Source organism: Microcaecilia unicolor, chromosome 5 (genome assembly GCF_901765095.1).
Source record: "Microcaecilia unicolor chromosome 5, aMicUni1.1, whole genome shotgun sequence".
NCBI lineage: Eukaryota > Metazoa > Chordata > Amphibia > Gymnophiona > Siphonopidae > Microcaecilia > Microcaecilia unicolor.
Window position 1 is genome coordinate 158,296,060 of NC_044035.1, and position 18,368 is coordinate 158,314,427.

The 18,368-nt window shown below is 42.1% G+C and overlaps 1 protein-coding gene across 3 annotated transcripts in view; it reads right to left on the bottom strand.

The window, feature by feature from the left end:
- The window catches only part of ANAPC16 (anaphase promoting complex subunit 16), a 69,114-nt gene that overhangs the window by 23,014 nt on the left and 27,732 nt on the right, over positions 1–18,368 (bottom strand). For 2 of the 3 annotated variants that reach the window (XM_030203494.1, XM_030203493.1), the window contains exon 2: positions 5,453–5,623. In XM_030203494.1, coding sequence (XP_030059354.1) covers positions 5,453–5,594 — 142 coding nt within the window. In that variant the 5' untranslated portion in view covers positions 5,595–5,623. Of the gene's footprint in view, positions 1–5,452; positions 5,625–18,368 lie in introns of all 3 variants that reach the window. The other variant, XM_030203496.1, reaches the window with a different exon arrangement.

Sequence of the window (18,368 nt, forward strand, 5' to 3'; positions counted from 1 at the left end):
CGGCGTTTGGTAGTGCGTTCCATAGTGGTGTGCTTATATAGGAGAAGCTGGGTGCATAGGTTGATTTGTATTTGAGGCCTTTGCAGCTTGGGTAGTGGAGATTTACATACGTTCGTGCTGATCTTGTTGTATTTCTGGTTGGTAGGTCTATGAGGTCTGTCATGTATCCCGGGGCTTCGCCGTAGATGATTTTATGAACCAGGGTGCAGATTTTGAACGCAGTATGTTCTTTGATTGGGAGCCAGTGCAGTTTTTCTTGTAGGGGTTTTGCGCTTTCGAATCTCGCTTTTCAAAATATAAGCCTGGCTGCTGTGTTTTGAGCAGTTTGGAGTTTTTTTTTTAAATAATTTGTTCTTGTAATTCATGTTTAAACACCCATCAAATTTGGTTGAATACAGCCGAGATTTGCAATGTACAGCTTTGACCAGATAGGATTTTTTTTTTTAAATACTGGTGATGGGGAAAAAAAAAAAGCAAGTTTGGCTATTTTTGTCAAAATATAGCCAGCTGGATGCAGAAGATAAGAACAGCTAATTCTTAGGAACTTCATACAGGAAAAACTAAATACAGTTAACTGCAATTAATGAGTGACTGCTGCACATAAGAACAGACTTAGCCTAACTGACATTCAAATTAAACAAAGAGAAATGTAGTAGAATCTGTATCTACTATTCAGATACCTACTGTAACCATTAAGGTGACTGCATCAGAAATTTCAAAATTACATTAAATTGCAGCACACAGCAATGAACCAAAGAGAGTCCATGTTCCAGTAAGGAGTAAAATCATTTTTTTTTTAAACTTGAGGAAAGGTAATAAATGTCTGGCTTTGCTTACTGTGAACCAAACACTCAGGAAACACTTGAAAAAAACAAACAAACACCAGCTGACAGAAACAGAAATAGAATTTTGGTGGGAAAAAGTGTAACAGTCTGGAACAGAGGAAACTTTAATGTCTCATAGAAACAGGAGTAGTTAATCCTCCACATAAGAGAGTCAAAGAAATATTCGCTGCTTATAGATAACCACACAGAAGATTTCACTGCTTATAGAAACTGGAAGAGCAAAGGTTCCTGTCAGTGATCTCTGCTGTGAGAAAAAATCAAGTGAGATACCAGTGAGAGCTTAATAAGGAACAGAGGTACAAACCCCAGAGTGCTGAAATAACTGAAATAAATCAGAACAGGCTCACCCAGTGTAGGCTGACTTCCACAGGAGATGTTGGCTGCTTGATGGGGGTGGTGGGGGTGGGGGTGGTAGGGATCTCAGAGAGACCTCCAAGATATACCCCAGCGCCATAGAACAGCTGCTTTTTTTGTTTTAACAGGAATTTATGCCAAAGAAGGTACTCCAACTCAGCTGAACCCCAAACATTAAGCTGGGTCAGGAGAACAAGCCCAGAGGAGCACCCCCCACTCAATTGGAACACAGCTGAGAAGCTGGCTCTGGAGAACAAGCCAAATAGGCACCCCCCACCCCCGGAGTCTCAGTACAAAACTTGCTCAGGAGCAGAAGATCCCAAAAGACTAGTTAGAGGTCAACTGAAACTAGTTAGCCCATCATCCATCCGCTGAACATTCTATGCTGCATAATACCCCTTAAGGGGTAAGTCACAAGAAATATTTTCTTCCTCTGTTTCCGTCCACTGGTAGAGGGACATAACCCACTGGTCTGGACTGGTCTGATAGGATGCTATGGAAGAGGGAAATTCCCATGTTACTAAAACCACTCAGCAGTACAACATGATTTCAACTTTCAACATAATGTGTCACTGAAGATTTTTCATCTATTTCACAATCAATCAATGCTAAAAGAAAATGATTCACAGTGACACCAAAAATTAAATGTGACAAGTAGTCAGTGCATTTTGTCTAGCAAAAAAGGTGCCGTACTCAAATGCCAGGCCACCCTTCGGGGAGTGGTCCGGGGTGGGGTGATCACTGAGAAACCCCACCCCACAATAGCCAGGCCTCCTGCAATCATTCACTAAATCTATGACAAGGTAGAATTGGTGTGTAGAGCCTGAGCTCTTTCATTAAAACTTAGGGACCATAGGCCAATTTTAGCAGACAATGGAAAAGGTGCTGGTACTCAGCACCCCCAAGCACCCCCTCAAAAAAAGCCCTGCATATAGTAAACTGTAGATGTCTGTGTTTGATTCTTAATCCGTACTTTCAAGCAGGTGTTAGGGATCTAGTACATTTCTCTCAATTTTTCACACAAATTAGTGGAAAAACAAACATTGAAAATGACAGTATATAAAAGCCATATGGCCTATCCAGTCTGCCCATCCATCCCTTCTCTCCATTAGAGATCCTTTGTGCTTGTCCCATGCTTTCCTCAATTCAGAAAAAATCTTTGGAACGAATATTCAGACTGCGGGAGGTAGATGGGCTGCCTCCCACTGTCAGTGCTGAGCCCAGATATTCAATGCAGGGCCGTTTCCAGTGACCGGCATTGAATATGCGGTTTATTTTTGGACAATTCCAACTTAAATGGCCACGCCAATACTTAGAGCTGGCCAGTTAAGTTGGAACCGGCCAAAGATAGGCCTGCTATTGAGGTGGCCAAATTTGGCTGCCAAACTTAGCTGGTTATATCGTGCGATATAACCAGCTATCTCCTAGGCGCTAGCCAGCAATATTCAGTGAGAGACAGCCAGCTATCTCCCGCTGAAAATTGCTGGATAGCCGGCTAAGTACCATTTAACTGGCCAGGTGCCATTCCTGCTGGTTAAATGGTGGTTAATATCGGGCGGGGGCCTCCACTATCTCCACAAGGAAGCCACTCCATAAAGAAGCAATTATGTCCCCTTTCACCTTCATCCTATAACCCCCTTCCCCCCAATTCCATAGCTTTATTTCAATTGAAAGAGATTGCCCTCTGCTGAAAGTTCCACTGTAAAGTACTATCCTTTTTCTGTTTATTCACATCTGAAGAAAGAACCTTTATAGTTTCAAAATGCAACATATTTTTGTATCTAATAAAAAGTATCATAGCTTACAAGTGCTACACTTTAGATAATTTGGAATCAATGTATGCCACCTAGTGGTCTGGTTCATAATAGCAAGGACCTTGTATTCACAATGGAAAAATACGTAGTAGTCCATCAGCTGAAAATGCTCTACTTTGTTAAAAGTCCCATTTATGCTCTGGTCCAGCAGTTTTCTCCTATTCCTTTTTGGTTTTCCAGTTCCATTAGAACCAGCCTTCATTAGCAGCTCTCTGGGGTGTTTCCTCCCATTTCATATCCCTGCACAGATTAGTCCTGTCATCACAGTAACTGTCCTTGGCCAGGAGTATAAACAATGGCTCCTTCTGGAACCCCAGGAACATAAACCCCCAATTATGACCTTGGATATTACCACTGAATGTTCGCTAGGACTCCCTCCATTTAAGGGTGTTAATGCTGCTTCTGTAGCATCTTCAGGAATTGAGCCCAGTTCCTCTGCATGGCAACACACAGCTCTGACACTGAGCTGGCTACTCCGTTTCTTTACAAATCCTGCTTGCATTCACTCACCAAAGGTGCTCAGCTTTCCTTGGTCCTGCTGCTTAGAGGGAAGATGCCTAGCACATGAAACTGTTTCTACTGTATTAGCTTGAATATAAGAAAGTTGTCTTATATTCAAGGCCACATTATATTTTGAGGTAATATGGTATACAGCACAATACACTGTTCAAAAGCACAGACATTTTTTCCTTGCCGTGACAATTTAGGCCAAAATGCTGGGTGATAACTGGAAAGGAAACATCTTCTCAACATGGACCCAGCTCTTATACCATCTGGGATGCCTATACAAAAGCAACCGTTTACTCCTCCGCGTCCCCCGCACCCCCTCCTCCCGTGTAATTGTATCATTTTTGTGAGTGCTGAAAACCCTGAAAGGAGACACAGTTGTGTCTCCCACATAGGAGCACAGAGTGTTAATGCTGAGCACCAGGTCCCTCAAAACACAGAATGAGATAGCAGATAAGGACTGTAAGGTCTGCCAAGTCTGCACATTTTTCTTCCTGTTACAATGCCAAAGACTAGTTGATCTCTGTTTTTCATTTTTTTTTTAAATTGTTACAGTTTGTGCCTTCACTGGGAGATTGTTCTTCCATGCATTGGCCTCACTTTCTGTGAAGAAAGATTTCCTAATGTTACATCTGAGTTTAACCCCTTTAAGTCTCATATCAAGACCTTTCATTGTAGAACTTCCTTTCTGCTAATATACTATTTAGTTTTTGAGCATTATTTATGAACTGAGTATCTCAATCTCTCTTCTCTTCTAGCTGAATCTCTCTTCTCCAGGATACACAAAATTGCTAACTTGTGTCCTATTTGGACAGACCTTCTCTAGGCTGTCTATCTCCTACCTATATCATTTTGGAGGTATGGCCTCCAGAACTTAACACAATACTCCAGATGAGATCCCACCAACGACCTTTACAGAGGCATTATCACTTTCTTTTTTTCCCTCCCACTGGATATGCCCTTTTTTGTACACGCTAGCATTTCTCTGGCTCGGGCCGCTGCACTTCCATACTGTTTCATTACTTCCAGATCTCACCTATCATTTACTGCTCCTATGGATATCTTCTGCACCACAAATACATTTGTGACCAGATTTCTAGCCAGTATTTACGAATGCACACACAGTCAAATATAAGGTGCTTAATATTACCCACTTGAGACTGACAAGACCAGCAAAGTGAGATTCAGTGGCCAATTTCCACTTTTATAAAGGTTGATGACATCTGACCCACTCTAGTGTTCTGAAATCACACCTGTCTCCAAATGTTACTCAACAGAATTGCCAGTGGAGATATTAAGGTAACTCAGAGAGATTGTGCTATTCAACTCAGAGAGATTGTGCTATTCTAAGACTCTTTGTCTGGAGGCACACAACCAGTATAGCTTTCGCCATAATGAATATGCATGAGATAGATTTGCACACACTGGAAATCAGTGCATGCAAATCGATCTTATATGCATTCATTGTAGCTAGCTAGGGCTAAGATGGGAAACACATTCTTAGGTTTTGTGCCATCTGGCTTCAGTGACTTTTTCATTTTTGCTGCTTCCATGCAAACTCTGTTTTCTGTAAACAGTGTGACTGAGTGTGCTTTATTATATGTGCCATCAGTGGCGCTTCTCCAATTCCTTCTTTAGTGCATCTACATTTTCCTTGCTACCTTTTATACATTCCTCCTTTTTACCTTTCAGTCTTCCAGTCCCACCTTTGAACCTTCTCAGTTCATTCTTACTGCCTTAGATATTTCTCCGCTTGTGCCTTTGCCATACTGACCACCTTCCCAGATTCCCCTAGCTTTTGTAGAAGTCTTTCCCATCCTACTCTCTCTGAGACCCTTTGTTCTTTTTGAATGCAAACCTTTCTGCCTTTATCAATGTGTGTGCAGGCTCTTTGCCTTTAAATGCCCCCTTACACCCTTCAAACACACTCACCTTCTAACATTTCTCCAGCTCCCTTGGGGTATGTAAAAAGTGCTTTCCGAGGAGGAGCCAGGTCTGACACACTGAAAGCAGATCCTGTGACTGAGCTCCCACTGACCCCTCCAGCTGAGGAAGAAGAGGATGATGCAGCCATTGAAGTCTTCAACACAACACAAAGTCAGCCTGTAAAAGCAGGATAAGAAATTAGTTGGATCTCTTTTTATCTGAGACCCTTCATTTATATTTAGCTCTCATCTTTTCACTGGTAGCTTAAGGTGGGTTGCATTCAGGTACAGTAGGTAGTATTCCCTTATCTTCAAAGGATTTACAATCCAAGGGATAGATTTTCTGAAGTGCTCAACTGTATTATCACATACTAACATGCATTGTGTTATCGCAGGCCCCGATTTAAGCAATGGGTCCTATTTATGAATAACGCCCATCAGAATTTGAACCCTGGCTTCCTGTGCTGCTGTAACTACTAGACTACACACTTAGAACTAGAACTAACCACTCAGCTCATACTGTACCATGATTTATTGATAAGCTAAGCAAATGAAAATAATGTATAAATGCCCAGTAGGACACTGGTTAAAAACTAGATGTGGCAGATCACAAAAAGTGAAAATGCATTTCAGTGTGGCTCTGGCTGCCTTGTTGGCCAGACTGAATGGACTGTGCTGGTCTTTATCTGCCATCATTTATGGTGTTACTGTGTATTTATTTCCAAAATTTTATATCCTGTTAATCTAAATTGATGACCATTAAATATTACCTGGCTACCCAAAAAGCTGAAAAGTTATTTTCAGATTGATTTAAGGCAGCTGAAAGCAATGCTAGAGAGTTGTTTATGACTGTGGGTAAGCTGTAAGGGAAAAGGTAACTTGGGCTGTAAATCTTATAAATGGCTCAGACTGTGATTTCTTGCCAACTGTTTTTTGGCTAAGACAGTTAAACTGCAAATGGACTTGGCTCTGAAGACGAAACAGCTGCATGAGCCATTGAATAGTACTGTGAAGGTTATGGCACTTCCAATGTCAAATGGAGTAGAATCTGTGAGTACATTCAAGTTCTTGGTTCACTTGGCGCTTGGAAGACAATTATGGGTTTATGGGCAAAAAGATGTCTGTTGGACCCATAACCATCTGTGGTTTTAAAGAAAATTTATGATGAAACATTATCAACGCAGTCCTACTTGCCCGGATGGTTATCTGGGCACTGGCACTGAATATCAGCAGTGCACTGCATAACTTCTAGATCCAACCTGACTCTACCCCTGGAACGATCAGCACTGTGGTGGTCAGAGCAGATATTTAGCGGAATTCTCCAATTAAGTGCTGATGAATATCTCCTCTTGACTTGGACAGTATGGTTTAACCGGGCAACTCTCTCCTGCCTGGTTAAACCACACTGAATATCTATCCCATGACTTTCTCTATTAGAATAAGTATTGAGCAGCTGCCTTTCTGATAAAGTGTTTTGGGAATGAGAAATAAGTACTGTGATGGCCATTTCCAGCTGCTGCTGTTTTTGGTTTTTTAATTTTGAAGTCTGCTTGTGTATGGTTTGCTTTATTGTGTTACAGCTTTATGATGTATTTATGTGTTCTGCATGTACTTAATTGTTTAGTCCTGAGAAGGTGGTATATAAATGTATTTTGAAACAAATAATATAAATACTCCCTGTATTTTATTCCACCACACTGGAGTCTTTGTATGTTACCTCACCTTTCAAATAACCAAGAAGAGAATGTAGCACATGAGCTTTCAATACCACATAAGATTATCTCAGCTGCCTTAAAAAAAACCACCAAAGAGACAAACAAAAAAAATTGTGTGGTCTCAAATATTCATGTACTTCAGTCTTTCTTGTTGGTCCTTTAAAATGTGTCAAGCTGTATGCCTGGCTGGGAGCTAAGATATATTTTAGCTATGTGGATGGGAATAACTAAGCACATTAGATGAGTCAGGCGGTCTTTTTCTGTTATTGTATCAAATACCACCAAAACTCCTGTTTTCTCCAAGATTGCTATAGCTACTAGAACTCTGCAATGCATTCCAACCTCCAAATTTGAAGTGACATTGTCCAGTAAGTAAAAATGATCTCCTAGTGGAACGTGCATTAATCTATTTGGCTCCTCCATTTTGTGTTGCGGTTAGTGGCCCAAAGGAGAAGTTTGGACTTACCTGTTAATTTCCTTTCCTTGAGTCCTGCCAGATCAATCCAGTTAATGTATTATGACTCCCTACCAGCCAACATATGGAGCCAGAGAAAAAAACAGCCAAGTTGACTTCACTCCCCTTGCAGGGGTTAGTGCTGTCTTCAGCTACTCAGTAGCCTATATCAAGCTCAGACAACTGAAGACAATTGTTATGTTTTGGATTTTCAATGCACCACCAAAGCCAAACATGATGCAGTCAAAATAGTCATTTCATGGTCACAAACCCAAGAATGAGAATTCCATACACCAAGGCTACAATCAACTTCAGAGTGGGATGCAACATATTCATTGTTAGTTTTCTAAATTTATCAGACACAGAACCATTAACTACCATGGCTGGGTTCTGGACTGGTCAGGCAGGACACAATGAAAGGAAATTGACAGGTAAATCATAAATGCCCCCTCCTTAACATTCATGCCAGACCAAACCAGATGGGTGGGATGTACCCAAGACCAGGTAGTAGGAAGCCACAATAGCTCTCAAGACACCTACACCTAAGGTGCCAAACCTCCAGATCTGCATACTCATGCTGACACACTTAAGGGTACAATGAAGGAGGAGTGGCCTAGTGGTTAGAGCACCAGTTTTGCAGTCCAGAGGTGGCTGGTTCAAATCCCACTGCTGCTCCTTGTGATCTTGGGCAAGTCACTTAACCCTCCATTGCCTCAGGTACAAACTCAGATTGTGAGCCCTCCTGGGACAGAAAAATATCCAGTGTACTTGAATGTAACTCACCTTGAGCTACTACTGAAAAAGGTGTGAGCAAAATCTAAATAAATAAGGGCACTGTCCTACCATTATCCTCTGATGACAGATTCTAACTCTGCCTATGAAGACTCCTGCACTCTTACCAGCGACTTAGACAGCCCTTTGGGCTTGATCTGAGGTAATTATTTCCTTGACTCCTCCTGAAATGAATGCCTTAAAGACACTCTGCCTTATTAGGTTACATCAATAGATCATAGACCTATCCCAAAATTTAGAAGGGCCTTGGCACCTACAAACATCTCAAAGGTGACCAACACCTGACCTGAGAGTGGCCACCCCTCCTCTGACCTATATCACTTGATTTCTTTGCCACTGGAAAAGAGAGCACCTGATTCTGCCAGAATAAAACACTATCTTCAGAAGGGGAAGAATATTGGTCACAGAGATACTCTTTCCTTTAAAAACTACCCAAGGAAACAATCTCTGCCCCCCAAGACCTAAGAGATGCTTCCCTGTGGGACTTGAAAGGAGCCTTACATGCTCAACTACCCAGAAACGAATATTACATCTGGAAGAATAGTGAGGGAGCTTCTGTGCTTGTGTCCCAGAGCCAGTCAAGAAGACTGAAGAAATAGATCCCTCAAGGGGAATAGTATCCTCTCAAAACTGAACATGCAGATGTTTCTAACTCTAACATAAGTCTTCAATGCAATCCTCTTTTGCATCAAAAGTTCTTATCACCTGACACTAAGTATTTTTGCTATGTTGCCTCATTCTCTCAACAGCCAAGGCTGTAAGAGAGAATGGAAGGGATCTTCCAGGAAGGAATAATCCAACTGGAGGGGAAAAAGTGAAGCAACACTACTGACTGGTCCCTTCAGAAATTGGATCAGGGCATATCCAGGCCCCCAGCAGAAACATTTGAAGGAGACTGGATATGTCCACGATAACTAGCATCCCCCTTCCTACTTTTCTTTCTTTGGCTGAAGAACTTGCTTGCCCTGGAGTTTCACCAAGCTGATATGGAGGTCCACTCATAGACTTGTCTCACCTTACCCCTCAAAGCCACATCCACTTCTTCCCTTCCTTACACTTCAGGGTCCCATAAGTGGTGGCTCTGACAGATAATGGTGTCAGTCATGTGTGCTGCTGCCAGGTCCTGCAGAGAAATTCCATCCAGACCAAATCTGACACACTCACCACAGTATCTGAGGGCCACTATTTTTCCTCAGCTTTGTTCCCATTAGTAAATGTTGCCTTGTCTGTTACCACCTGGCCTGCCTTCTCCCAAGATAGAGGCCAGGGTAGCTGGAGTGCTAGTGGCTGGAGTCCTTGGCCTAGATTTAGACCTTCTGCTTCTTCAGCAGGACCACTGTCACCATTTCCTCTGCTCTGGGACAAGCAGTGGTTTCCTCCATGTCCATCTCAATAACAAACTATGGACTTTTCTTCCAGGAAATTTTCCAAACCTTTTTTAAACCTGGATACACTAACTGCTGTTAGTCCATCTTCTGGCAGGGAATTCCAGAGCTTAACTATTCTTTGAGTGAAAAAATAATTTCCTCCTATTTGTTTCAAAAGTATTTCCATGTAATTTCATTGAGTGTCCCCTGGTAACTGTACTTTTTGAAAGAGTGAAAAATCGATTCACTTCTACCCGTTCTACACCACTCAGGTTTTTATAGACCTTAATCATATCCCCTCTCAGCTGTCTCTTTTTCAAGCTGAAAAACACTAACCTCTTTAGCCTTTCCTCATATGAGAGGAGTTCCATTCCCTTTATCATTTTGGTCACTCTTCTTTGACCCTTTCTAATTCCACTATATCTTTTCTGAGAAACGGTGACCAGAATTGATTGCAATAATAAAGGTGAGGTCGCACCATGGAGCGAACAGAGGCATTATTATATTCTTGGTCTTATTTTGCATCCCTCTTTTTCTTGAGTGCTGACTCCTAAGGTGGACACTAGCATCAGGTAACTATGATTCGGATTACTCTTCCCAATGTGCATCACTTTGCATTTGTTCACATTAAATTTCGTCTGCCATTTGGATGCCTAGTCTTCCTGCAATTTTTCACAATCTACATGTGTCTTGACATCTTTGAATAGTTTTGTTTCATCTGCAAATTTAATCACCTCACTCGTCATTCCGTTTTCCATCATTTATATATATGATAAAATAGCACCAGTCCCAGTACAGATCCCTGTGGCACTCCACTATTCACCCTCCTCCACTCCACCCTCTGTTTTCTGTCCAATAAGCAATTCCTAATCCACAGGAGGACACTGCCTCCTATCCCATGACTTTTTAATTTTCTCAGGAGTCTCTCATGACAAACTTTATCAAAAGCTTTCTGAAAATCTAGACAAACTACACCAACCAGCTCACCTTTTTTCCAGGTTTATTTACACGTTCAAAGAAATGAAGCAAATTGGTAAGGTAAGACTTCATTTGGCTGAACCCATGCTTGTCTACGTGTTCTATAATTTTATTCTTTATAATAGTTTCCACTAATTTTCCCGGTACTGAAGTCAGGCTTACCGGTCTGTAATTTCCTGGATCACACCTGGAACCCTTTTCAAAAATTGGCATTACTCAGCCACCCTCCAATTTTCAGGTACTACGGACAATTTTAACGACAGGTTACTGATCACTAAGAACAGATCAGCAATTTCATGTTTGAGTTCTTTCGGTATCCTGGGGTGCATGCCACCTGGTCCAAGTGATTTATCACTCTTTAACTTGTCAATTTGGCTCAGTATATCTTCCAGGTTCACAGAAATTTCTTTCAGTTCCTCCACATCGTGACTCTTGAAAAACATTTCTGGTACAGGTAGATCTCTTACATTTTCTTCCATAAAGACCGAAGCAAAGAATTCATTCAATCTCTCCGCTATGGCCTTGTCCCCTCCGAGAACCCCTTTTGCACCTTCATTATCTAATGGTCCCACAGATTTCCTCACTGGCTTTCTGCTTCTGATGTACCTGAAAAAGGTGTTATGAGTTTTGTCTCAATGGCAAGTTTTTCTTCTTATTCTCTTTTAGCCTTCTTTATCAATGCCTTGCATCTAGCTTGACACTGCACATGTTGCTTCTTATTTTCTTCATTTGGATCCTTCTTCCATTCTTTGAAGGATGCTCTTTTGGCTCTAATAGCCTCTTTCACTTCATTTTTTAACCATGCTGGCTGCCATTTGCTCTTCTTTCCACCTTTGTTAATACGTGGAATACATCTGGTCCGGGCTTCCACGATGGTATTTTTAAACAACGTCCAATGCCTGATTTAAAGTCCTAACCTTTGCGGCCGACACTTTCAGCTTCTTTTTAACCGTTTCCCTCATTTTGTCATAATCACCCTTTTGACAATTAAATACTGCTACAGTAGATTTCTTTAGTGATTTCACTCCAGATATCTGCTCAAATTTGATCATGTTATGATCACTGCTTCTCAGCGGATCCAACACCGTTACCTCTAATATCATGCTCTACATTCCACTAAGAAATATATCTAAAATAGCTCCTCCTCTTGTTGGTTCTTGGACCAGTTGCTCCAAGAAGTAGTAATTTATTACATCTAAGAATAGCGCTCCCTGATGTAGCGTTTATCCATTAATTGCTAGGGTAATTGAAATCACCATTATAATGCTGCCCAATTTGCCAGCTTTCCTAATTTCTGTAGACATTTGTTCATCTGTCTGTTTGTTCTGTCCTGGCGGATGGTAGTAGAACCCTACTAGTATACTCTTTCCCTTCACACATCAAATTTCTATCCACAAAGATTACATGCTGCTGTTTCATGTAAAATATTCAATTCCCTCTTTAACATATAGAGTAACCCCCACCTCTTATTTGATCCACTCTATCATTGTGATTTAATTTGTACCCTGATAACAGTGTCCCATTGATTGTCCTCCTTCCACCAGGTCTCTGAGATGCCTACTATATCTATCTCTTCATTTAGGGGGTGTTTTACAAAGCCGACCTAATGTTCTTAGTTTGCGGTAAAAATCAGCTGGTGATAAATGCTGAGACGCCCATTATATTCCTATGGGCGTCTCAGCGTTTACTGCCAGCTGAGTGAGCCTTAGTGCTATATAATCTAACTCTCCCATTTTATTTTTTAGGCTTCTAGCATTTTTGGTAACCACAAATCATGATAAGCCAGTGAGCAAAACACCACAGAGTGGAACTTGTTACTCTGCATATACGAGGGAATAGTCATCTCACAGGAACCCTGTATGGCTGCATAGTAATACAATATTTTTCTTTTTCAGTTATTTCTAATAAGAAAGGACTGAGCATACCCAGAATCGTGGGCGGAGGTCTTTCAAGGACAGGATTTCAGAACAGTGATGCTGACTAAAGAAAAGAAAATGATCAAGTATGGCATAATTTCTCCTTGCTTAGTGTCAGCTTACACTGTTCTGAACCAGCAGGATGTACCGAGCAGACCTAATAGGCAGAGGAAGACAAGGCCTCCTGAATGACCACTCTGTTAAAGCCCAAATGGATCCTGGCCAGAACATCCAACTTGCAGTGCTTAACAAAGGAATATAGCAAGGACCACATAGCTGCTCTGCAAATCTCCTCAGGCGAAACAGCCCAGACATCGCCTATGATGCTGCCTGAGCCCCAGTTGAATGGCCTTGAGGCACCAGATGACCCAAACCAATGTAGGTGGACTCAATAACTGCCTTAATCCACCTCACAACAGAAGCCTTAGAGGCTGCCTGGCCCTTCTGAGGGCCATAAAAGACCACAAAGAGGTGGTTATCAGAGAGATGAAACTTATTTGTCTCCTTCAAATACTGGAGAAACGCCCTCCGGACATCCAGTTTGTGGAGCGTCCAGTCCACAGGGGATGAACCCTCCATCACAAAGGACAATAAACATACCTCCTGACTCACATGGAATGGAGAAGGCCTGAAGAGGAAACCATAGTCTGCAAGTAATACCAAGCAGTCCGCAAAGGCAGAATATGTGCCTTCTGATATTAAAATGCTTTTATTCCCACCACTTTAAAACATACAATGCCCCACGTGGCCACATTTCACCTTCCTAGAGGCTGCATCAGGGGCTACAACTGTATGGCAAAAACATATAAAATCATAAGAATCTTGAACATAATGAATAAATAAAACATAAACATACACTCAACATACATATCTGTATCTAATTGTAAAAACAATCTTGACAAAAATGTTAATACACATATAAGTTATACATAACAGATCATAAACCTTACTACACATATAAATACACAGGCTATTTAACATAAAGGGGCTAGTCTGACTCACAAGATTAACTTAAAAGTGAAGCTTGCATCATCATCATATACTCGCAGGGGTTTAGAAAATAAGAAACTATCAAAATGACATACATCCTAAAATATATAAAAGGGACACATACCTATTAGGCACTTACACCTAACAGTTTGTTGTTAGTCCATATAAAGCAGTAGGATTTGGCAGTCAAGCCTAAAAGCAGTATAAATTAACAGCAAAGGATTAATAAAAATTAAATATTTATTTTATTTATTTATATTTTTCGCACACCTTTATCAGTAGTAGCTCAAGGTGAGTTACATTCAGGTACACTGGATATTTCTCTGTCCCAGGAGGGCTCACAATCTAAATTTGTACCTGAGGCAATGGAGGGTTACGTGATTTGCCCAAGATCACAAGGAGCAGCAGCAGGATAAAAATCGAAGTAAATTGTAAGCACAGAAGCAACTCACAGATAGCAGCAAATGTTCCAACTCACAGAGTAACTCCTCCTCTATCAGCATCAAACAGCACACAGCTGAGCCTGCAAGTTTTTTTTAAAGTTTTTATTTATGAGTTTTCAAACAGTGTACAATTTTTTAAGAAAAACCTTAAAGAAAATAACACTGCTGATACAGGGAAATACAAATATGTACAATGAATCATAAAACTATACAGAGAAATCTGTAAATTGCAAGTATAAGGGAGATAGGCATACATTCTAGAAAGGGAGAGGATCAAAGGAGTGAGGAAAAAGAATATGAATCTACATGTGACCAAATTATCTGAAAGGCAGGTATAAATCAGCCTATTTTATGGGCTATTATTTCTTCATACTTTCTAAATAGATAAAAGTGGCCCCACCACTCATGACAGGAGACGTTAAGAGTTGTTTTTCCAATGAAGAACAATATTATGAATGGCAAGTGCAATCATCATATTAAACAGTTTAGCATTGTCTGAGGTGACAGAAATGCCAGGTGAGGAGGATCAAAAAATAATGATTTTATAGGTGAGATTGTCAGATATAGAAAATATGGATTTAATTCTATCCCGTACTTGTAACCAGTATGTGTCCACGTTTGTACAGTAAAAAAGCATATGGGATAGTGAGTCCATATCTTTTTAGCAAGAACAGCATGACTTTGACTCAACAGCTTTTTGGAGGCCACATCCGCTGCCCAGTGGTGAAGCAACAACCACTGGTGGCCAAACACCGAAGCGGCCATTGAGCAGAAAGCTAAGCAGACTAAATCAGAAAGAATGCCTGTCAAAAAGGCTGTCCCACACTCTAAGCAAGCCTGGCCCAGACTCTACGCAAGCCACCTCTGGAGACACTGGGGAGCTATGGCAACCACCACAGCTTGGCCCTTGCCATATAACTGCCACAAATGGCGGCCTAAATACTGGACGTCTCCCACAGAAAAGGCCAGGAGCTGCTGCTTCACCTTCTTGTCATGAAGCTCCTTCAGAGTCAAACCCCCCAGGACCATCACAGCAGTTGCCTTAGTGCAAGCCATGACAAGAATGTTCCCCTTAGGAAAGGATCAATACCTTTCAACCTCCTCCGGAGCAAAGGTATAAAAGTGATCCAGAGCCTTTTTTTAATTTTATTTATTTGTTGCATTTGTACCCAACATTTTCCCACCTATTTGCAGGCTCAAGGCGGCTTACATATTACCGTCAAAGGCGTATGCTCAGTCGGTGGTTAACAAATACAAAGTTGTATAGTGATCATATGAGGTATAAGTGGAGGGCCGGAATGGATGAAGATTGTGTGTTGTCCTGTTCGGTCACAGTCATGCTATGTTGGTAGGTGAAGAGGGTTAGATGGGGTCTTTGGGGTAGGCCTTTTTGAAGAGGTTGGTTTTTAGTGATTTCCTGAAGTTCAAGTGGTCATAGATTGTTTTCACAGCTTTTGGGAGCCCATTCCATAGTTGTGCGCTTAAGTAGGAGAAGCCGGCTGCATAGGTTGGTTGTCTTGTCCTTTGCAACTTGGGTAGTGTAGGTTTAGGCAAGATCTTGACGATTTGACTTTGTTTCTTATTGGTAAGTCTATGAGGTCTGTCATGTATCCCGGGACTATGCCATATATGATTTTGTGGACTAAGGTGCATATTTTGAAGATGATCCATTCTTTGATTGGGAGCCAGTGTAACTTTTCTCGAAGGGGTTTGGCACTTTCGAAGCGCGTTTTGCTGAATATCAGCCTGGCTGCTGTATTTTGTGCGGTCTGGAGTTTTTTTATGAGATGTTCTTTGCAGCCCGCGTATATTCCGTTGCAATAGTCTGCATGGCTTAGGACCATTGATTGTATAAGGTATCGAAAAGTTGCTCTTGGGAAGAAGCCTTGGCACCTCTAAGAGGATTTTGCCACTCCAAATATCATCACGCGGATAAGAGCCTTATGAAGAGGAAAATGCTTAGGGGGCCCAGTGAGCCCCTCCAGAAGCGGATCCTCAACAAGGTCAACAGCTGGAGTCCAAAGCATAGAAAGGGCCCTAGTAACCTCGTCAATAAGACGAGACAGCTCCTCTCACCAAAAGAGATGGATCACATGGGACCGCTCTTCCTCAGCTTCTCGAGACAGGGGAGCCTCAGATTCAGAATCTGAGTTGAGGAGTAGAGGAGTAGCCTAGTGGTTAGTGCAGTGGACTTTGATCCTGGGGAACTGAGTTCGATTCCCACTGCAGCTCCCTGTAACTCTGGGCAAGTCACTTAACCCTCCATTGCCCCTGGTACAAAATAAGTACCTGAATATATGTAAACCGCTTTGAATGTAGTTGCAAAAACCTCAGAAAGGCGGTATATCAAGTCCAATTTCCCCTTTCCCCCCTATGGACTGAGAAAGTCTCGGAGTCCTCCCCTACCTCCTCTGAGGGAATTGGTGCCTCTGGCACCTCCCCTCAGTTCTACACCTCTTAGAACCCAAACCAGAAGCCTGAAAATATACTGTACATTAATGCCACCGACATATTTAGGTCCAAATCTTTTTATTGAAAAATATAATACAAAGAGAGCAGCAAGAAGAAGAAAGTCACAATTTGCATATTCTACGGATTCACCAATAGTGCCCACAGCACAGCATATTGGAATCATCACCCAAAATAGGCTACACAGAATAATGTCTCTATCATATACCCTCTCTCCTGCCTTTCTTCCAGAGTATACATTTATAAAGTCTGTCCTCATTCGTTTTATGACACAGACCACTGAGCAATTTTGTACCTGCCCCCTAGACTGACTTCATCCTGTTTATATTTTTGAAGGTGCAGTCTCTAGAATTGTTCTAAATGGGGCCTCACCAGAGACTTATACAAGGGCACTATCACCTCCTTTTTCCTGCTGGCCATTCCTCTCCTAATGCACCAGAGCATCCTTCTGGCTTTGGCCATCGTATTTTCTGTTTGGTCACCTTAAGATCATCAGATATGATCACCCCCAAGTATTTCATACACAGAACTACTTCACTCAGCCTAAACATTGCCCACTCAATCCCTGGTTGCTTCAATGAAGGGACACAGATTACAGCTCAGAAGGGCTCAAAGCAGAACCTGAAGGTGCTGCTGAAGCAGGACCCACAAGGATTTTTTCCTTCCTTTTTAAATGTTCAGGCTGCAGGAATTTTTCATGCACCACAAGCCTAATATCTGGCCTTACAGGCACTCTGGAAAGCTTGCATAGATGGGCAGAGGCAGTTATGCAGGCTCTCCCACCATTTCTTCCTTCAGGATCCAAGCTAGAGGAGCAGAGAGGAGCCTCAACATGCATGTATGCATGTGAGATTTCCTGGTGAAATATGAACACAGTAAGAGAACTGGGGCTGCGCAGGCTCAGCCATACCTGAAGGACATATGTAGCTTTCATAAACTTCCCCTATTTCTGTATCAGAGGGAAAAAGGGAGAGAGAGAGCCCGGCATGTTTTTGTTGTGTATTTTTGGCATAGAAGAGCAGAAATGAAATGGATGCCGATCCCATCAATAGAGGACCACTAACTAGGTCTTATTTCATGCACACTGCATGGGCCACAGCTTAATCTGGAAACTGTTCCAGCTCGCTTCTGGCTAGGTGTTAAACCTCCACAGATTGCACCTGGTGCTTTCCTGCCTGCCTGCTCCCAAGCCAGGCCAAATGCACCAGCTGATATGTGAACTGCCTGACTCACCTTCAGCACATCATCTCACTTTTCCTTTCAGACATACTGGAAGAAACAGAGGGGCAGCAGACTGCACTCAACCAGCTGATGCTTGCTCACCTGCCAGCTCCCAGGCCAAATACACTGCCTGACATGCTGAACTGCCAGTGTGTTACCTCCCTTTTTCTCAGACATACTGGAAACAAGTGCAAAGAAAGATAGGGGAAGTGTGATCATTTCTGACCAAGTCCCAATCCTGCTACAGCATCACAGAAGACCAGTCTGGCAAAGGGCTGCAGTGAAAGCTTCTCCCCCCCCCTCCAAAAAAAAAAGTAAAAAAAAACCCTTAATCACCCAGAACTTAGGAACCATACCTCAGGCCCCTTCCCAAGAGTAGGGGAGGAGAACGCTAGGCACTGCAGCCACAAACCTTCACAAGAATAAGTGGGAAGTGGTAGGGAGTTTAACACTCCTGGGCTCACTGGACAAGCCTCATCCAATCCTAGCCCTCTAGTCTATTTCCAAGGAGGGGGGGAGGGGGAATCAGCTACAAAGGACTGTTGCCTGCAGCATCCCCTGGATTTGGTTTGTGCTGC